The 22,126-nt window shown below is 38.3% G+C and overlaps 2 protein-coding genes across 4 annotated transcripts in view; both read right to left on the minus strand.

Moving 5' to 3' along the window:
- Positions 1 to 165: 165 nt before the first annotated feature.
- Positions 166 to 6,689, minus strand: LOC140316099 (myelin-associated glycoprotein-like). The gene is made up of 10 exons (XM_072393799.1): positions 6,610 to 6,689; positions 6,026 to 6,394; positions 5,636 to 5,932; positions 4,011 to 4,268; positions 3,665 to 3,925; positions 2,475 to 2,741; positions 2,075 to 2,371; positions 1,897 to 1,987; positions 881 to 950; positions 166 to 588 (listed from the first exon to the last, which is right to left on the minus strand). Exons 1-10 carry the CDS (start codon positions 6,653 to 6,655, stop codon positions 271 to 273), a joined length of 2,274 nt encoding a protein of 757 aa, XP_072249900.1. The 5' UTR covers positions 6,656 to 6,689; the 3' UTR covers positions 166 to 270.
- A 1,919-nt stretch (positions 6,690 to 8,608) lies between these two features.
- Positions 8,609 to 22,126, minus strand: part of phldb3 (pleckstrin homology-like domain, family B, member 3) — a 28,637-nt gene continuing 15,119 nt past the window's right edge. The window contains exons 7-15 of one of the 3 annotated variants that reach the window (XM_072393793.1): positions 18,982 to 19,092; positions 15,584 to 15,685; positions 14,827 to 14,914; positions 14,138 to 14,303; positions 12,091 to 12,172; positions 11,656 to 11,800; positions 10,714 to 10,941; positions 10,319 to 10,404; positions 8,609 to 9,436 (exon numbers count right to left, since the gene is read on the minus strand). In XM_072393793.1, coding sequence (XP_072249894.1) covers positions 9,302 to 9,436; positions 10,319 to 10,404; positions 10,714 to 10,941; positions 11,656 to 11,800; positions 12,091 to 12,172; positions 14,138 to 14,303; positions 14,827 to 14,914; positions 15,584 to 15,685; positions 18,982 to 19,092 — 1,143 coding nt within the window. In that variant the 3' untranslated portion in view covers positions 8,609 to 9,301. Of the gene's footprint in view, positions 9,437 to 10,318; positions 10,405 to 10,713; positions 10,942 to 11,644; positions 11,801 to 12,090; positions 12,173 to 14,137; positions 14,304 to 14,826; positions 14,915 to 15,583; positions 15,686 to 18,981; positions 19,093 to 22,126 lie in introns of all 3 variants that reach the window. The other 2 variants (XM_072393794.1, XM_072393795.1) reach the window with 2 other exon arrangements.

A 22,126-nucleotide genomic window follows, 5' to 3' on the forward strand; every position in this document is an offset into this window, starting at 1 on the left:
AGGCTGTTAATAAAGAGCCAGAAGTGTTAGACGAACCTTGGCATAAAAAAATTAAACAGTACCATTACAAACATGGAAGTATTTATAGCAGTGAAACAAACATAGTTTAAAGGAAAGACATTAAAAAGGGATTACAGTATCTGAAACACAAGTCAAGAGCTGCAGGTTTAAAGATGTTTTACTGCTCTGTGCTGCCAGCTGCTGACAGTTCTACAATGAAGTGAGACAGAAGTCCAGAATTCTATATTTCTGCAGTGTGTTTACCTTCATTTAAGCAATCAACCTCTCGGTGATCTGTCCTGTAAGAGCATCAGCATCTTTCCCTTGTCCCAAATAAGTGTCTGCAAGTTTTTCTTCGCCCTCTGTTTCTACTCCATTACGTTCTCTGCAGTGCAGCTGGATCTCAGCATACCCAGCTGTCTTGGAGGCCAGTCCTCTGATTCCACCTTCCCCAAGCTCACTCTCTGATCTAGCCTGGAGATTAGCAAATTCCACATTGACAGAGTTGAGATGATCTTCCTTGATTCCTTCTTCCTCTCCCACAACGGTTTTATTGGCGAAAGTCACACCTACGGGTGTAGAGTTGGTCTACAAAGACACCGGAGTAGTGTGCTTCAGTAAGACCGAAGAGAGGGCAACTTCGGTTATATTTGTTAACAGAAAATGAAAGTAGGCAGTTTTCAAACATGACAAAATATGCAGCTGTACCACAGCGCCAGTAAGTCCTTGTCATCGATGATTACTCTCACTTGGTTCAGTTATATCAACCTGGTCACCACAACAACACACTGAAACCTCGACTGGAAGAACTTCCAGTTTTTACACCTGTAACTGACTTCCCACATAAGTGCAAGATATACCCGAAATGATGCAAACTCACCTCATTGGTGACTATATATTGTGAAGTCTCCATCAGGTCTTTGTCAAATGAAAAGCTCCCTTTTCTTTTCCTAAAATCAACACAGAAAGTTTTGTTTACCTACATGGTTGTAAAGGGCTGTTTGTGATTGAAATGACTAAACCAGATTTAACCAAATTACGTTTGAACATATATGGCATTAACTGACAGTTTATGGTTTACTTTATTACATTTTGAAAATAGGCAACTTTTTGTTCTTGCACTTTTGGTGAACAAACATCAGCATTAAAATAAAACACATTTCACATACAGAATATAGTCCATTTGTGTTAAATTAACGTTTATGCAGAGCACACAAAATTACTAAAATGTTAGAGAAGAAAAAAGGTTTGGTGGAAAAAAATGTGGGTGAGGGCAATATTTTGGCATGAGGTGTAATACTGTAAATGTTTGAATCTGAAGTAATTCAACTGTATTCAGTTGTCTTGAATATAAAAATGCAACTTTACCAAAACATTATGCAAAATTCAAAGTCATCTGACACAACCCTGGATGTCTGTTCGCTCTTCTACTTCAGCAAACCTCAGAACAATTTTACAGTGTATTCTCATTCATCCATCCACACACACATTACACTTGTGTTTCCAGGCATGGTGCTACGATTGATATTCAAACCTCTCAATTAGTGGATAAACCTCATATCTGACTACCTATACTTTAACCACTTTTGCCCTTACACTGTAAGCTGATGCGTTTAAGCTTCCACACCACACATGTACGCATTTCAGATCATGACAGGATTCTGTATTAGTTGTTATGTCAGAAATTCATGTATAATACACATACCAAAATTTGATCAAAGTAGAAGACAGATAAACTTTCTTCCTCATACAAATCATTGTGAAGAACATTAACTAGGTCGCTGATGTTTGAGTCAAACCTCTTATGACAGCCTCAGAATGTTTCTCTACCATTTCCAGTGTGTTTGCTAGCAGTGGAGTTGGGTGGCTTTTGAGCTGTGTTTCTGTGTTCCTCACCTGCAAAAGAATATCAGCAGTGGGACGCACATCACCAACATCCCAAGCGCTCCTACTGCAGAGCCGATCAGCAGAGACAAAGCATGTAGGCCTGAAAGGTCCCCACAAACCATTTTCAGTCAAGAGACTAACGATGAAAAGCAAAAACATGAATGCAGCTTCCTGCAGAATCATTTACCTAGCTGAGTTTCACTGGAGGACACATTGAAAGCCAGCCTGTCAGAGCCCAGTGAGTTGCTACTGAGACACACCAGAGAGGGAACGTCTTCGTCCAGGCGATAAAGGGTGATGATGCTCCTAATAATCCCACTTCCCAGACTTATTTCTCGGATCGGGATATCTGCAGAGTGATTGACATGTTCCCCAGCCACTTCCCAAACCAGTGAAGGAAGCGGATTCCCTTGGCTGTTGCATGAACATCGAAATTGGGATAAAATTTTGACGCAGCGGGAAGAGGACAGGATCTCTGGAGGAACTGAGTAACAGAACGACATGGGTCATTTGTACTTTGTAACACAGTGTTACAATAGAGACATCTGTCATAAATAAATAAATAAAGTCTGAAAATAAAATCTTACATATGACATCAACAACTGCAGGTTCTGAGTATTCAGCTCCGTTGACATTCAGAGCTTCACAGTAATATTGATCTTCTGAGAGTTTGGTTGCATTGAAGGTGAAGTCTCGCTCAGAGCCGACCAGCTCTTTGACTCTTCCAGCGGCTCGAAACCAGGTGAAGTTAACTGCTGCTGGATTGGCGATGCTTGAGCAGGTCAGAGTTACAGAGCTGCCATCCAGAACTGAACCAGACGGGTCAGCTGACACTGAGGTGTTCTTGGGAGGAACTGGAAAACATGATTAGTCCATATCTTAAATTATACAAAAATCAATGTGACTGTGGCGAGTGAACATTTAATGTCTTAAGAAAAGATTCAATTGGAGTATTGTTTTTGGATGTAGTGAATCACATATACTTGGTATAAAATTACTTTTTTAAAAAGTTATTATAGTGTTTTTTTGGTATCCTTTGAAATGAAAGAAATGTGTTTGCGTTTTGTTAATTTCTGACAGGGTTTTGGCAGCACAAAAGCAGACACAAAAAACTAATATGGAACTAAATATTGTAGATCTCTTTCAGCATCTGAAACACTGAACTGTCAGACTTTGTCTCTTACAACAGAACTGAACTGAACTGAACTGTACTGAACTGTACTGAACTGGAATTGAATTGAAATGGAATTAAACAAGTATAACTGCTTGGAAATTCCATGTAGTGATGAAGATCATGTGATATGTTACTATAGATAAAACACATGAATGAAAAACATGATAATATTACATACTACCAGTGACAAAGTTAATGTCTCAGTTGCAATGGGTTGACTGCAAATGCCTCCATAATCAAAATGAAATTTGTCGTTGTCCTTTCATTAAACTAGGGCACCTTTGTATTCTGAAGTGATATTTTAATGAGGGCATACCAAACAAAACATCTACACACCAGTTAATACACTGGCACATACATGAGCACAGCAGACATCCATCATGATGGGCCACTAACACAGAGAAGATTTTGAGGCTGTCATGCAAGATGACAATGCTTTACTGTCCCTGGTCTAGACACTACTGTTAGCCTGTGAATGACTCTTGGCTGCAGATCGTGTTTGAGTTTGCCCAGCTGGATATACAGTAAAGCCATATTCAGCACAACTTACTGCTCTGTTTTTTGTTGTCAGTGTAAATCAGCGTCTTTTCTGTGTTAACTTACACTGAACGTCCAGCTGAAGCTTTGCGGACATTTCCTCTCCCAGGCCATTTTTTGTTGCACACTGATAGTCACCACTGTGGCTGAGGTCAACACCATCAATACTCAAGACCGGTCCAGTCTCCTGATCTACTTCACCGTCTCTGTACCAGGTATAGTTGGTCACTGGTGGGTTTGAACGGCTCTTACAGAGCAGAGAAACTGAGCTTCCTTCCAAGACTGGACCAGCGGGGTCAGTAATTACAATTGTTTCCTTTGGAGAAACTGGAGATACAAACAAATGTAAGTCCATGTACAGTTCATGTTCTGGGCCACGTATTATCTGTGTTTGTATTTCACTTGGACTTACACTGTACATCTATATCAGCAATGGAGGAGTTCTGGCCTCCATATTTATTACTGACTTTGCAGAAAAACTGGCTGTCGACTTCTGTGACTGTAGTTGATAGCGTACTCTTAGATCCCACTGCTTCCACTTGTTCGTCATTGACTTTGTACCAGGTGTAGCTGTCCACAGCTGGATTTGCATTAGTGTTGCAGGTCAAAGTCACTACGCCGTCCTCTTTCACAGGACCAGAGTAACTGACTGATGTGTTGTTTGGAGGATCTGAAAGAGAAAATGTGAGAAGACTGATTTTTGGCCATTAGGAGTAAGTGCCATGAATGTTTAGAAACACACTGTTATGTTGACCTGGAAAACACGCTTATTTTTACATTCTTCAGACATATTAACAAAGTAGAAACCTCTGAGGCTGAAAATGAAGCCAACTTTTATGTAAGTCTGCCAAATGAATTATATCCATAAAGTCATCTATGATTAAAGCTGGAGCCTTTCTCAGTTACACGTCAATGCCATACCTGCTACTTAATTGACATGGAGCACAAGAACCATTGCTTACATGTTTGAAGTAGCAAACAAAAGATGATTATTCTAAACATGTGTTTTCTGGTGAGGCTGGTGGGGTTTCACCACTATTTTGCTTCAAGGGCTCTTCAGGAAGTTCAAGCTTGCATTGCAGGTTGCATGTTGCATTCCCTGGACTTTACCAATCACCCTTTATTCCATTTTAATCATCTTTTATTTTTCCAAACTATGTGTTCAGTTTACTTTTAATATTTTGGCTCACAAACTTGTTTGCAACATAAATGGGGGCTTATCTAGTATCTTTTGAGCTTTTTGTGATTATGGAACTTTCTGAATTGAACAATGTGTAACAATTACAGAAGTCTTGCAGTCAAGTTGGAGGTAGCAACCATCTTAAATGCTGTTCACCCAGAAACAAGCAACACAATGCATCCATATTGACAGGTTAAGCTACATGTAGAGGAGAAAGCAAGCAACTCTAGTGTCACTCCAAAGACCTTTGCTGTTCATCAGTCATTTCCATTAAGAAAAAAATTTCTCTTCTGCCTTTGCCCATCCCAAAATAGCTTTTGCCTCATCATGTTGCTTCTTTGTCAAGGTTGATTCATGCATGGTTGCATTATGTAATAAATACAATTACCTGATTCTAAAATGTGTACCCTCAAACCTAAATTCTTCTTATTGATTACCCTTAGAACGATAATGTAGAGGTTAACAATTCATTAAGTAAAGCAATTTGATATTAACTGAGAGATATTTCTTATTTCTAGATTATATATTTTTTAAATCATAAATATTTTTTCTGTTACACTTTCAATTAGGGTTTCAGCTGGGTGGTTGTGCTGCCATTCAATAGAAGCAGTTTATTTTTCTTTATTTCTATTTTCCAGGTTACTGTGGTTACTGTGAGTGGGGGTACACTTCAGAGTTTTGTAATAGAATGAAATTGTAGAGCTTTAGAGGAGCTGATATGCTTTCCACTGCCAGCCTGCAGCTAGCTTTGTCACTTCTGAGAGATTCTTTATTTTTTAACAAATATAAAAATAGACAACATGTTACCTGACACGCAATATAAGTAAATTACATGGAAACACCAGAAACATACTCACAGAGAACACGGAGAGTCAAACTTTTTTCATAAATAAGGTCGCTGTTCCCAGCTTGTCGGTTGTACAGAATGGTGCACGAGAACTTGTGCCCATTGTCAAGGTAAGAGGCGTTGAAGTTCATGACAGAAGTCATGGATTTTGCCTCCATGTTCTCCTCTATGTCACCTATACTGGGTGTCCATGTCAAAACTGGGAGAAGAATAGGACAGGGAGCAACAGCTGAGCAGTTCAGTGTCACTGGAGTCCCTTCTGCTACCTCCAGCCTGGATGGAGTAACAGTAGGTTGAGGAAGGGAATCTGAAAAGTAAAACAAAAATGAATACGTATAAGCAAGTTAAAGATACTTAAAGACATGGGTCCCATGTTCAAAGGTAACAGGACGTAAGAAACCTTGAGTGGAGATCCGGACACTTGTTTGGAAATTAAACTTCAGCAAGTTGTCACACTGAAGTCTGAAGTAATAGTTGTCATAATGGTTTGATGGCAGGTTGTGGAAGATGGTGGTGCAGTCTTTATCACGCAGGACCCCAGTCAAGTTTCCCTGCATGATGTTTAAGTTCACACTCTCTCCAGTGAGGCTGGAATCAAACACCTGCATTCGGCTCCAGCTGCCTCTCTTCCATATGGCTTTACATGAATCATCCAGGTGTTGTTCCCATTCTGAGGGCAGGCTGAAACTGCAGGGGATGACCACGCAGGATCCACTCAGTCCCTCGACTGTCTGAGGCATGAAGGCTGCCCACTGCTGGCACAAACTACCTGTGGTGAAACCATGGCAGCAACAAAATAAACATTCCAACAACTATCAGTGTCACAAATTGTATTCAAAGTAATAAAAACAAACTTGGAGAGAAAATGTATTTCATGGACTCTCCACAGAAACTAAAATGAAAACTGCAAGCCAACATTACATGTGGCTTAACTGTGTGCACATCGGAATAATTAAAAACAAATTTGAATGTGAGGTAGCTTACCTCGAAGTAAACAGCATATTAAGAAAACCTTTACAGCAGCTGTCATGCTTTTCTGTCACGTTATTGGTCGTAGAGGGAAGTACTGCACACAAAGAAAGACATACATTCCTCTAACAAAAAAATGACATTTATTACATCTTATGTGATATTCTATTTTTTTTTAATCTGACATACAAAGTAAAAGCACAATTATTTGAAATAGGTTACTTTTTCTCTTAGTGAATATTGATTGTTTACTGCTTAAAATATCTGAAATGAATTGAAGTAACATGCTTTTAAAAGTAAAATAGAACCGCAAAAGTTTTATTTATGTGGAATTATTATTCATCCTAAATTCAACAAACTACCAAATGGAAAATCAGACACTTATTTTGGCATTAATGCATCAACCGAAAATATAATAATATTACAACTGCAGTCTAAATGCTAAAAAGTTCAGGTTGTACTTTCAAAAGCTAAAAGTGACACCTAAGGTGAGAAGTAAAACAACATACATTAGAATGCTGAGTTTATCATTTTAATAATGTAATTAAGATATTCTAATGAGCCCAACGTATCCTTGTCCTTTGTCCCAAATTAGTTTTGAAAAAAATATGGTTTTGCATAAAGAACAGAAATGGAAATTTACTTTGAGTAAGATCTGGAAAGTTATGAAAATCTAATGAATTTCCTGAAAATTCACTGCAGTACAAGTATTTCAAATACATATATATATGGCAACTTATGGCATTTCCAAGTTTGAGACATAAAAAATAACATTATTTTTACCATGTAAAGTAAGTACAACTTATTTCTAAATTAGATTTTACATCAGAGCTGTGATCATGTTTTCCAGCAGTCATTTTAGTTGATGGGTTAAGTCTTACCTTAAAGCCAACCGTTATGTTCAGCATAGAGTGTATTTCTTTTCTGGCAGTAACAAAAAAAAAAAAAAAAAACATCTTTGAGGGTTCAACATACAACTCTTAAGCCTATTTTTAAAACCAAAGTTACTACTGAGAATATATTTGATATGATTTAATGAAGAAGCAAGTGAGAGTTTTACCAGCATTGAAGGGTCAGTGCTCTTAATCCAACAAGTGAGTCATATCAGACTGGTGCTGTGTCTGGATGCCACACGCACAGCTGCAGTAAGATGCGTGCCTGGGGAGTGGCGTTCAGCAAAACAGCAGGGTTTTGAGACTCTCTCTACACGTCAGCTGTTTTCCAAAGGGAATTACATCACATTCAACCCAAAGCAGAATTGTGTAACAGATCAAAGATCTGTGAAATTATTTTTGTGAGTAATGTTGATTAAAACACTTAAATTACTGATAGAGTTTGAAGTGTCTCCTTCTGCTGTAGTATATACACTCACCAGCCACTTTATTAGGTAACCTTGCTAGTAAAAGGTTGGACCCCCTTTGCCTTCAGAACTGCTTAATTCTTCGTGGCATACTTTCAACAAGGTGTTGGAAACATTCCTCAGAGATTTTGGTTCATATTGACATGACAGCATCACACAGTTGCTGCAGATGTGTCGGCTGCACATCTGCGAATCTCCCGTTCTACCACATCCCAAAGGTGCTCTATTGGATTGAGATCCGGTGACTGTGGAGGCTAGTGGAGTACAGTGAACTCATTGTCATATTAAAAAAAAAAACAGTTTGGGATGATATGCGCTTTGTGACATGGTGTATTATCCTGCTGGAAGTAGCCATCAGAAGATGTTTATTTGAACAATAAAACATAAATGTCTTTGGACTGAAGAAACTGAAGCTCACGACAAAAGACCTCGATGTCACAGGGACAACAAACCTAACAGTGAGACTCTAGCCTCACTTAATATTGTACTCATATTAAAATCACTAACTGATTAACTGTTGAAAACTAGTTAGAAAACTTTAATAAAACTAACATATTTTATTTCAGTTATTTCTAACACCTTTTGCTACAGTTATAATTTGATGTCTTGCTGATAAAATTTTAAGAATAAAACGGAGAGAAAAGCAAAGCAAAGTTTATATTAATAAACATTTAATAGTGCACTGACAAGAGTACATCTTCATTTATTTGCAAATTAAACCCATACAAATTTTCAAACAATAAATAATCTCAAAAATGTAATGTACATTCTGTCTTATCTTCAAAATCAAAACCAGGATGTGGACACATTAATAGGAACAGCTGACAATACAAAGTAATTTAACCCCACGTACCTCACTGACAATCCAACTAAAGTGCACTTGTTGCTGGACTGTTAGACTGCAATTTATCAAGATGTGCAGGTGTTCCTATTATTGTGTCCACTTTTGCTGTAGTTATTTTTGTGTAGCGTTCATCAGTCCTGTAATTCTAGACTATGACCAGCAGGGGGGGTCTTGCTCATAGAGACAAAACCTCCTTGTAACGGCCACCCACCGTGCAGGCTGGTGAGTAAAGTTTCCTTCTCTGGTCTGCTGCTGCTGAACTTCTGCTCCTATCACGCCGTATGAAACAGCTTCCCCCTCAATAATTGCACGTGCCTGCTTGAGACCCCGTTCCGCTGTACCTCTGCACCATTATTCAAAAGTTCGTGAGTTCAGGTGCAGAATGAGCCCCTGATGCAGATCTCCAACCAAACCTGCTCCTCAGACAGTTGGGGTGGGGGGGGGTCACTTGCTGCACTTTACGCTCAGTAGCTTTACTCTTTCATAGTCACATATGGAAGAGGTCAATAACGGCTGTGCTCATCTGTTGCAGTGACAATGACATCCATCCAGATCCGCATGGACACTGCATTGGAAGCCACCAGAAAGAAAAGACGGTCATATGTCTTCACACAGAATGTCAGGCTGGGCCGTGGAGACTGAAGGGAAGAGACAAACGGTGATAATGTGATAAGTCATGAGGAACAAGCAGCTCTTTGACGAGACTTATGGGTTTGTAAGATTTAATTTGTCTCTATAAGTCATCTGAGTTGAACGCAGGGGTTTTTAAAAACATAAATTAGAACGATGAAATATGTCTGTTGACATGAACTTTAATAAACACAGCTCCCACATATCTGTCCTTTAAAACTGAAGCAAGAATGGCTTGTTCTGCTTCTCGAAAGAGCGTGAAAGAATTCTTTTGATTTTTTTTTTCTTTTTTGCAATGGATATCCCAAAAAAAGAAAAAGAAAATTACAAACAAACCACAGCATAGTTGAGTACAACTGGCTGCATTTATATAACCGACATGATGAGTTAGAATATGAAATTAACATGAAGAATCTAACATCTCTACAAACACTTTCTCTCAAGGGAAATAGTTTTGCTGATTTACATTGAAATTGAATAAAATCAAAATATAAATAACAAGGCTTCACTTAGTGCAATTGTAAACTTAAATTGTTCTTGTGTTACAGAGGACAAATAATTGATTTCTAATGGCTAAAGATGCCAGGCCTATAATCTGTCTATTTTAGCCCATTTGGAGGAACTCAAAGAAGTTAGACCCTCTGAGATTTTTGTTGATTCATAATAGATTTAAAGATGGCCATTCATTTTAGTCCCGAGAACACAGTTTGCAGAGAGATATTTAAATACATTTAGAGATCTGAAGGATTCATAACTGAGCTACAATTTAAACAAGACTTCAGATTTCAGACTCTTTTTACAGCGATAAAGTGGATTTAAGCCTCTCTCAGCCAGACAAATAAACCAATTAGAATTGGCAAAGTCAGTTTGTATGAAGCATTAGAACTCACAGAGGCAGCTGTTCTTAAATGGTCATAGTAAACTTCTTCTATTGCCTGGAAGTAGATGACTCCTTTTAGTTTCCTCTCATCACAGTCTGCAGCAAAGGGAGAGCCAAGAAAAAAAAAATATGTTTACAACAAATCTGATCCACTATGAGACTTCTGCAATTCAAAATGAAAATAAAACACTTCTCTCTGTAAACTACAACACATAGTGTTGTATAGCAAATACAGCATGTGAAGTAAAGGATGGATGCTCCAATGCAATGTTTGTGTTTCTTCAAACAATGATCTCCCTTTACTGAACTTCAATTGTGTGACACACAGAGGCCTTTTATTCATGCAAACACACAGACAAACATGCATAGTCTGATAGCACACATAGTTCCTCCAGCCAGTCCAACCTGTATAGTAGGCTAGTCGTCTGTGATCCGTGTCAAACAAGAACCATCTCTTCTTCCACGTCTTCACCCTCCCCCCTCGTTTGGTCAGGAAGCCGGCACAGCGTCGAGGTGTCAGCCGCAGATCTGTGCAGCCGGCAACCCCGTGACCCATAGACTCCACGTGGGCCCGCAGGTCAAAGTTCGGAGAGAGGAAGAGGGGCAGGCTACGCTGCTGGAAAGACAGCTGGAGTTTAAATGTGCCTCAGAATAGTCAATTTTCCATGGAAAATACTATTAGCATTTAGTGGCATTCTATAATGGATACACTTGTTTTTGAGTCTCAACAGGGGCTCTCTGTGATCGTATGATAAAAATGAATTGTATGGGATAATGGTATTGGAAAAAAGTTAATTATACTGCTGAAAAAACTGACGGGCAGATTTGGTATTAACAAGGGAAGGAAAGTCTAGTAAAACATGGCAAAGAGCTGCATTATGGGAAATGTTTCTGAAGAACTTAAAGTTAGAAAACCTCAGCCTCTGTTGTATCTATTGTGCATTTATATTGCAATCAGCAACCTTCTTATTTTATACTGTCAATGTAATCTACATAATGGCATTATTTTTCATTAAATAATGTAAACGTAAACCACTTGTTAGAACTGAGAACGTAAGTATGAACTGTGTATACATTAATGAAATAAAATAAGGTGTTGATATCAAAACTCCCTAAAAAAATAATTTTACACATAAAGGTCTAGTGGCCTGCACTGCAGGACGAGTTGCATTACAGATATTGTAGAAACAAGGATTTAAATAGTAGGAGTAACACAGATTAAAACATTTCTGGTTCTGCTGCAAAACAGTTTCATGATTTTTCAACTGTTTATTCCTCCATGTAGGAATAAATACATTGTGTTTTCAGGGCTTTTGTGCTGGCATTTCATTCATACCCCAGGCCCAGGGGAGGTTGGAGGGGAGATGGTCTTTGGTAACTCATTTTTTTCTGCCTCTGGCCTTTGTTGGCTCTCTGGTTCTGGTGGTTCTTCTCTGGCAGAGTTCAGCTCTCTGTGGCTTCTCTCCTCCAGCAACAACCGCCGCTGCTCTTCCTGGGTGCATGCATATATTGAAGTAAACTGTTAGCTATCTGGGGCATAAAAAAATATGTGATCATTGTTTTCAGGGTACTGGAAATAAAAAGACAATGTTGATGACGTTCCAAAACAGCTGAAAATCAATGCTGCAAACATACATGGAAAACCCCATATATCTGCTGGTGTTTTCCTGGACATTCATGTGTGAGCTGAGTGGGTGTCAGTGATCAGACAGCCATGTCTAATGTGGTGTGTCGCTGATGATTAGACATGTTGGCGAGCATTTCCCACAGCAGGTGACTCACCCTTTCTCTGAGTAGCCTTTCTCTCTCTGCTTTGGCTTCCCTCAGTTTCTTCTCAATCTCTACAAGATCCAAAAGGCACGGGCTGTGAGAAGAGGAAAATTAACATTTATATTCTTTAATACAAACAAAAATGCCAATGGTCATTTACAGAGGAATGCAATATTGAGACAATAAGCTGCATTTATTATTAGGTGCTTTTAATTACCAAATTACAGCTAATTTTACAGTGTAAATAGAAACCGATAGACAGGAGTATTACCCTACTGTTTCTTAAATAAACAAGTTAAAACATAATCAATTTACTGAATATTCATAAATTCAGTTCAAGATGTGCTAGTTGTAGTTGACACAAGTGTAAACTTTCTGTGACTTTGGAAAAAAACCACTACTTAACTGTGAACTTGAACAAAAAAACACTACACCTCTGCCTACAATCGAACACACTTTATCTTCTATTTTACAGTACATGACATTTCACGTTCTCATTAATATACATCCAAATGCTACTAATATTAATATATATCAGTGTATGCTACTTTTATAAAAATAAACAGTTACCGTTAGCCATGTTGAGTTGTTGATAGTGACTGTTATTGGGGTATAATTGGTCAATTAACTTCAATCATAATTATGGCATAATGTCAAGTATAAAGCATAAAGTATTATTAGTTTTTATTTAAGTAGTTTTATTTTCAACAATAAAAATAATGCTGTTACAAGCTCTTTTATGGTAAGTAAAACATAAATAGACAAGTTGATTTTTTTTCTTCCACAATTTTTCAAAAAGTTCCCAATCTGAGGACCCATCAGCTATTGTCTGATGGCTTAGCCTCTGGGAATGTTGGCTGATGAGTAGCAAGAGGATAGCTAGATAATGGATATCCTGACTAAGGTTTCCTGTTATGGGTACAAGTCATTGTCTGAATACAGTTCATTTGAAAAAAAAAAATAAAAATGGCTATGTACTTGCATGCAACCATAGCACACAAACATGATTGGTCAATTGTCTGAGTCTGTACTCAGACTACAAATGGACTAAAAACAGAAACCAGAAATCTTTTTAAAAAATAAAGTCTATTCTAATTTGCATTTAATAAGCAAGTACCTATTTACAGAGATTATGTACAATCAAACTGAATATTTCTTCCCTCCTCAGACAAATGGATAGACAAAAAGTTACAGAGGTACGGTGACACAAAGACTTGTGATTTTTACGAAGATTACATGTTACATGAAGAGATCATATTCACCAGTGACATCACAGATGAGCAACTCAACTTATTTTTCACTTTTATGAAAGTGTTGGAACCGTGTAGTTACTTTTTGACCATAATTTATCATTTGACGCACATATTAAACAGATTTCTAGGACTACCTTGTCTCACCTTTGTAATATTGCCAAAATCAAGAACATCCTGTCTCAGAGTGATGCAGAAAAACTAGACCATGCATTTGTTACTTTAAGATTGGACTACTGTAATTATTTATTATTGGGCTGTCCCACAAATTCTCTCTTTTTCCCCCCCGGTAATTTCTCAAACGATATTATGTATATTTGGCATTATTGTGGTCATTAACTTGTGTTTCCCTGTCTCAACACGTATCCTTTGAATGGTTGTTACAGTGTTTGTTGTCCCCTCTTTTCTGTCCTCCAGAACCCCAGCTGTTCGAGAGGGATGGCTGTCCTTCCTGTATGTGTCTGGTTCTGCCAGAGGTTTCTTCCTGTTAAAAGGGAGTCGTTTCGTTCCACAGTCATCTCAGGCATATTCAGGATGGGAGATTGGACTGAAGAGAAGTTTCAGTGCAATCTGTTGGTTTCCTTAGCTATGAAATAGTTTTTGAATTGGCTCTATATGTATGAAATGGACTAATTTTGAATTTAATTAATTGGATTTGATTGGATTATGATTACACTGAATTGGACTTTAATTGGCTTGAATTGTACTGTGTTATTGAAGTGCCTTGAGATGACATTTTGTTGTGATTTGGCACTATATAAATAAAACTGAACTGAACTGTTCATGACACCGGCAGTGAAGAAACTGACCTGGCAGCACGAGAACTTGTTGCACTGTTGCATGGAGTGAGGATTCCGCCACCGTTGCTGGTCCCAGGTCTTTGCCTGTCGATGTGCCCGTTGCTGAGTCTATGGGAGTTAACAGGGGAAGTGTAGGCCTCTGTTGTCTGGCTGTCGGGAAGCATCCTTACCAGCCCTGTGGATGGAAAGAGACATTGAAAGACAGGTGAGAACAACAAATCAGCACAAACAGTTTAATATAAGATGTGGCAAGAAATCTTGCAAGCGGTGGTTGTGCATCAAGAAGTTGACTCATATTACATCAAGAATTGTAGTTACAGCATTCAGGGGGAGACTAAGTGAAAGGTAGGGAAAGTGCTGAGACCTTGCAAGACTTGACAAGACCTTGTATATCAGGCTACTCAGATATTTGGAAGAAAAAAAACAGATACTACTGACGGGATTTTAGGCTTAAGTATACAGGTGCTTCTATAACTCAACCTCTCAGCGCAGGCAAATCCTGCTCTCTACCAACATAATAACGACCTTCCAACTCCACAGACACACCTTTGATTTGACTAAAAGGGAGGGAACTAAACAAACAAAATGAGGACATGAGGGCACAATGAGCGTGTTTACTGTCCTAAATCACAAAAGTCTCAGCTTGAGCACTGAAGAGCATAATGGAAGATAGAAAAAGAGGGCCGATAATAACTCACCCTGCACAGAGACTGGCCTGTCACTGAGTCTGTTGTTGCGATGTGAACTCCGTCTTCTGGGCAAGCTGGCGGTTTCTTTGCATGATTCCTAAAAATTAAATAACAGTGTACATTAAGTTTGTTTAATGAACATTTAGGCAGAATCAATGTAAGCAACTTTAAACAATGTTTAAGTATTTTTACGATACAGTCCATTGTTTTGTTCTTTTTAATCAAAAAGATACAAATACAAAAAAAAAGGTTTCTGTCTGACTATTTTCAAATGCGCACCAATCATCACAGCATTAAAACCACCTTCCAAAGTCCCAACTGCGCCACCAAAGAGCCCTAACCCGTTGAGACATGGGCTCAGGACCTCTTGGAGCATCTTGTGGACTGCAGAGTGGGGGATCTATGGGTTTGTTCGTATCTTGCTAATGCTTGTTCAAATTAAGATTTGGTGAGTGTTGAGAACAGGTCAACACTGTGGACGGTTGTGTTGTCTCTTCTTAAGCTGTCTTTTTGTGTCTATTGTTCTACCAAGGGATGGCATTGCCATCAGGGCAGCATACCGACATGTATTCCACAATTTAAAGTTCACTGGCAGAACACTGATTTATGACCAGATGATCAACACGATTCACTCCCATCCACTACAATTCAGTAGTATTAATGTTGAGGCTGATCAGCTGATCTAAGCACATTAGCTAACAATACATCTATAATTATTAGCTGCAGCTGAAATAGCAAACTGTATTCATGGTGACTAGCTTCATACCTGTGGAGGCTTGTGAACTGTTAAAGGAGAGAATGACATCATACAGGGAGCTGAGCCGGTGATGTTCGACCAATCAGTGAGCGGCTTCTTCTCTTTGAGAACCTGTAGGACCAGATTCAGTCTTGAAATATAGTAACGGATCTGTGTAGAACACTGGCTATAAGGAGCTACTACTAAAAGTTTACTGTTAACTATGGCTGTGGGAAAAGTGAGCCTAAAAAAGCTGCAGTGTTAGACATACCACAGCTGGCTGAAAATGAAAACTCGTCCACACTTCTAAGACAGATTGTAATGAGTTAAAAAATTATCACAGCCACACTATCTTTCCCAGGAACCCTCCCTCTCTGCTTGACTCACAAACACATGAGCAATTCAGTCACCACATTAAGTCCAATGTTTAACCCCTATTGGTCTCTCACTACTCCACACTAGCACATGCTGACAAGAAAAGTGTGGACAGTGAAGTTTCTTTCAGCAGTTATCACTGATTTTCAGACAGTGTTTTTTTTCTCAGTTTTGTAGATATCCAAGAGTAAATTGTCTTAAAATACCTCCATTATATTGATGTTCATTTTTTTCAACAATAGCTAACATAAAAAAAGGATTTGCCAACCAGACAAACCAAATTTAAGAGAAACCTGCAGGAGAGATGTGGATCAGACGTGATCCACATCCAGCCTGCAGACATACCGCAGTCATACAAACATTGTCATGTTTTCTGACACTGTCTTGTCCCTTTCGCCTCTGCTATCCCGCCACTCCCTTTCCGCCTTCTCTCCACTGATCTCTCCACTCATTAACTAAATATAAACTAAATGTCCAGTTTTAATGCCCCCAGACAGTCAGATCATTTATCTTCTTTTAGCTTACCGCTCGTTGGAAGGATGTGAAACTTCTCCCAGCTTGCCTCGTCTCCCTCTCACGCAGTCACACACACTCACTTCAACACACATGCTCAGCCACAGCACCCTCCCTCCGATCGCTTACTCCTCCTTCTCTCCATTCCCTCCCTCCAGCTTAGGTTGCACTCTCTAACACACTCTTACTCCCTCTCTCCTCATGTCTGATTAGTTTTTTCCTCTTCCAGATCTTGTCTCCTGCTTAACTGTTGCAGTCAAAACTGATGAAAGGCAAACCAATGCCAATGGGATAATGTCACAGCACAGTTTTTCAGTTACTGAGTGAATTGCATACTTTGGAATGGCGAGTATTCAAAATAAGCACATAACAGTGCAAGCTTTCCTAACACATGCAGCCAAGTAATAGTTATTGGAGGTTTTATAAAACTACAGAGATACAGTATAATATATAATATATATAAGGATAAGAGATAGATATAAAAAGGACAATCTCATCTTATGTTGTAAAGATTGAACAAATGCAGGGAAAAATCTGTAAAATATCCAGTCATTAGTCTAATTTGGTAGCAGGAAAAATAAAAATATACTCATTATCTGCTGCTGATTATTCAGAAATGGGTCACAAAGGCATCAGTCAACATACAGTAGCTCAGACATCCTGAACCTCAACTACTTTCAGCTGCATGACGTTAAGGCATTCCAGGGTCAAAGGTAACATATAATATCTACAATGTAATGTGGGTTTAAAAATGCTGCATGCTGGTAAGATGCCCACTCCAGTGTCGCTGGCCCCTTTTCACAGACTATGGCATAGAGATTACTGAGCCACAATCCAGAGCTCTCAATTGACATCATAATCTATGTCCATATATTCTCAAGCATGGGTACGAGAATTGGATTGTAGCTCAGTAGCTTCACCATCATAGATCGGTTTGTGTGTCTCAATGAACGTGCGAAAGATGTTTGTCCCACATAAGGAACCAGACAAAGAGCAATTCACAACTGACCCTTATGAAATGGACTTGAAGATGGAAATACAAAACTGATGCAACTTCAACTTCTCGAGTTGATCTCCTGAATACATTTAGCATGAATTGCCTATTCACAGATCCAGAAGACACTGCATTCATTCTGGCTCGTCTTTCTACCACATAACAAATGGTGACATATTAATACTTTGCTACATTCAAGTTCTCACTAGTTTCTGACATTTCTGTTTTTAACTGTTGGTTACCAACTTTGTCTGTCTGTCGTTTTAGGCGGAGAAAATTGAAATTTTTTACAACTGTCTTTGCTGAAAACAGCAGCCTGCTGTGGTCCAAAATGAAGCTGAAGAGAATAGTTAGAGTGAACCAACCCAGTTAAGTTGCAGGATGTAAAACCAAACTAGTAAGCTGAAAAAATTTAAACCCTTTTACAGCTCAAGCACGAAGATATCTTCAGCTCTGCTTTTAGAAAATCTTTAGCCATGCCTGAAATCACACCCCTGTTCACTCATTCACTACTCCTTACATAACAGACACTCAGTAGATGGTTTCTTCTGGCACACAGTCCAACATATAAGCACAATACTGAACTTGAATGTTAGAGTTATCAAGGACTGATTCAGAAATGAAAATCTAAAAACAAAAAAAATAACCCCAAAACCTGGGATATTCAAGTAAAGGTGCACTCATTTTTCATGGAAACTGAAATATGATATAATTTGAACTTCTATGAGAGTAGTGTATAGTTAATAAGGTTAGACTAAGAACACCTAAACTAAAAATATTGGAACTGTCATTTAGCAAGTCAAATTCCATTTATCAAAGACCAAGTAATGAACAAATCAAGAGAAAAGCAGCCCAATATTAAGTAATGTCAGTAGTAGCAGTAATACATTTGGTGGGATTGTTCAAACAATCAAAGTTCAAACACCAAAAACATGCTGACTGCTTTGACCTTTCTCAAACATGCTTTGTATCTTTTCAAAAATAATAAAAGTTAAATAAAAGTTACTGCAAAAAAGGGAAGAAAGAAGAATTCACAAAACGTTGAGAGCTTGAAAGCAACTGATGTAGTTTATCGGAGTTCTCTTTAGCCTGCCCTTTATGTATTTATGTGTATAATTTTCACTCCTGTTGGATTAGTTTTTTTCATTAATGTCGGAAACTTTGTCTCCTATCTCACAATATAAAATCTCCAGGCCAACAGAGCTCCATTTTTTGAGCTGGAATTCTCTAAATGACAGGAAATACCACCAACTGCCCCATAGACTCCATAACCAAATGACAGCAGAATTTCAGTGAAAACCAGAATTCATGTTGCTTCTAACTTGTTGTATGTCAGTAGTTTGTGGACCAGCAACACAAATATCCCACCAATTAATGCGAAACAGCCTTTGCATCGAGACTAAATCTGAGTGAATTTTCATCTTGAGAATATGTAACTCAAACTCGCTGCTGTTGTACGTCAATAATCAACAGATTCTCTTAATCACATTAAATCAATGAGGATTAATACATTTGTAAAACTGACATTATCCTGAATCTTTCATACCGTTTGAGCCGTGTGGATGAGCTCTCTCCTCTCTTTCCTCAATGCGTTCAGCTCCCTCTCCTTCTCTTTCTCCATCTCCCTCAGCTGACTCTCCAACTGCTGGACTTGGTCCTAGAAATTCAGACAATGATTTCCATCAGCGTGGTCTGCCACATGGCTTCCTTTCCTGGGAAGAGATGCTTTGTGATGTTGCTGATTCATCTGGCTGGCATGAGATTTCTTAATCTCTTCATTATGCTGTGATGTAATATAGCGAAAATATCCCAGATGTGATGCTGTGTGTGTTGGGGTGAGCAAACGCTCTGCCCCGAGCAAAGCAGACCATTTAAACTGAGATTAAATGCAAATCAGATGTTCATGTTGCAAGTTATGAGATGCATCAGAAAAAAAGTCATATGGCTGAAGGACTCAAAGTTTGGACTGATAATAAATCAGAAAATATGACACTATAAGAGAGAGACAGATGAGCTATCATTGCAACGAGGCCACAGTGCAGCTGAGTCAACTAGCATCCCTGTCACACAATCCCCATCTTCTTCTCTCCTCCTCCCACTACATACTCAAGCTAATTGAGGAACAATTCGACATTATCGTCGCCATCTATGTCTCTGGATGGGATTCTACACTGCAGCAGAAAAGCAGATATCTATTGTAAGGAGACATGTAGAGACTTGTTTCTAACTGTTCTTAGTCAGTCGTTTTGGGTGTGTTTAGCACATTACACACCACAGTGCAGCGCCAATGCTGAAATAGTATCAGTATTAACACTGAATAGAAGATCCATTCTAACAAATTTTCTAAGCACTGAAAGAGTAAAAAAATTAAACAATTTAAAGTTTATGCTCAGCTTCCTTTAATATTTGTTCATGTCTAAGTGAGATGTAACGAATGTAACAGTACATGTGAAGAGTAAATGATGATGAAATTAATTCTTGAAATACATGAAAACATTGCAACCACATTTGGACAAAAAGGTGGCGCTGCAGTGATATTTGAAGCCTGAGTGGATGAAAATAGATATATTTGAATCAGTGTATCGATTGTATTATAAGATTTTCTGGGGAGCAATGATCAGAAGCTGTCAATTTAGCTTATGACTTATTGAGTTTTAGGGGGAAAAAAGTATAAACTTTTGCAGCTAGCGCCTACTGGTCATCAGTGGTATTGCACTACCATGTTTCCTTCATGTCTAACACTGCATTGATTATTACAATCATCTTTTATTCACAGTCAACAGATTGAACTCTTTTAAGATGCCACCTGCTATGTTGGATCATCAGCAGAAGAAGCTCTTTTCATTTAAAGCTACAGACGCTGAAAAGGATTGTGGTATGCAGTGCAGGGTGAATGATCTGTGTGGTATTTTGAGGTGAAGCATGACATATTTGGAGTGCACTTGAAACTAACAATAACTTTAGGAATGGAACACACAGTGTAAATTAGTGTTATGCTGAAAGACTTTGTGATTGTGAAAGTGTCTGCATGAATGCATATGTAAGCATAAAGCTCAGATTAAGTAGCACCTGACCAGAAGGATGTACCACAAAGTTCACACAAACACAGTAAGGCTTTCTTTGTGCCAGCAGGTTTAACAAAACCTACAACTTGAATCAGAAATAAAAGTGGGAGTTTTCCATCCGTCTTTGTAAAGCTACCATTTCTGTTCAGTTTCTAGGTGAACTCATAAAAATGTGCATTTTATGTGTCATTTGATGCTCCTTTATACTGGTCTCCTGATATTTGATCCATAAGAAGAGCAAGCAGTTTGAATAGGAATGTGGGAAAAATATAAAATCATTACAGCACAACACAGTTGCTGGAATTAGGACAAGAAAGAAATGCTGGAAGAAGACTGATAGAGAAAATTTGTGAGTTAATATATGTCAGCAGTTCTTAAATCAGGACAGCTGCAAATAAAAACCCCAACATTTTAACTTGATACTCAAGAAATGCATTTAACTCTGACAGTATGTCATAAACTGGGGAAATTATCTCAATTAAATGTATTTTATAGATTAAATATCATTTGATATATACACAAAAATGTTTTCAAATCTGCGTTAGGCTCATTATAAACAGTGAAAAACCATCTTGTTAAAAATCAGGAAGAAATCATCATCTACTGTAGGCATGGTTTCCATGGTAATGTACCTCACAAACTACAGATTAGACTAGAATTGCAAAGCTGCTTTAGTGGCATGACGTACAGCTTAAAATATTTCATGTATAATGTATTTCCTTAGCTGAAAATCATGATTATCAAACACCGAGCACATAATGCCAAACTATTTAACAGAATAAATAAAAAAGCCTGATGATTTTCTGTTATTCAGCATCAGTCAAGTGCTCTGAATTTCTTTAAAAATGTCTATTATTTGCAGTATTTGCAATATTATAAACTATTGATTCAATGTTGATGTCCGGCTTTGCTGTCCGGGACATCACCAAGAGAAGAATCACAGAATCCAAACCTCGAACTATAGAGCGGGTTATGAGTTCAGCCTAAACTACCATGGTGATCTAGCCAAAAAGTCAGTCACCCTCTTGACACCTTATTTAACAACACAGAAAATGTTGCACAAAGTTTGTATTGTAAAAATTTGAATTTAAACCATCACCTGGTGATTTCCTTTTCTTAATAACTCATATCAGAGTCAGTAAATCAAACACAATACGCATTAAAGGCTGAGCTTTACACAGTAGACCTAGGGTGGGAAATAAAAGTGTTAACATGTTCCAGTCCTCTTGAAATGCCAATGGGAATCCTGATTTTGCTCTCAAGATCAGGCTTTGAGCTGTATCATCACAATAATTTTTTTTTTTCATTGTAGCATTTCTGAAGTGCAGTTTGACTATTATACTCCAAATATAACATAATTAATTTTTTTAGTCACAGTTCTGAAGCCTTTAAAAAAACTTTCCAAATCTCCTCACATGTTTTCGCTTCCCATCTTTCTCACCATAATCTCTCCTACTATGTTTTCCTTCTATCTTGGTCAGACTTTTCACTCATGGTAGCCTCTGATGTAATCAAGCTCTTTGTATAGACTCATGACAGAATCAGGGTCACACTCTGAGGTAAAGAGTTCATGCTTCTGTCACCATATGAGGGACAGGGGGAAAGTCTTAACCAGCAATGACAACC

The sequence above is a fragment of the Leuresthes tenuis genome, unplaced genomic scaffold, assembly GCF_036924035.1.
Source record: "Leuresthes tenuis unplaced genomic scaffold, fLeuTen1.0.hap1 SCAF_10, whole genome shotgun sequence".
In the NCBI taxonomy this organism is placed as follows: Eukaryota; Metazoa; Chordata; class Actinopteri; order Atheriniformes; family Atherinopsidae; genus Leuresthes; species Leuresthes tenuis.

Bases quoted from the DNA above. Each gene is read 5' to 3' on its own strand.
- LOC140316099 (XM_072393799.1), bottom strand. From the start codon at position 6,655: ATGACAGCTGCTGTAAAGGTTTTCTTAATATGCTGTTTACTTCGAG. The intron at 3,926-4,010 runs GTAAGTCCAAGT...TTGTATCTCCAG, and splicing joins TGCTGATATAGATGTACAGT to TTTCTCCAAAGGAAACAATT. The intron at 2,742-3,664 runs GTAAGTTAACAC...CATGTTTTCCAG, and splicing joins GCTTCAGCTGGACGTTCAGT to TTCCTCCCAAGAACACCTCA.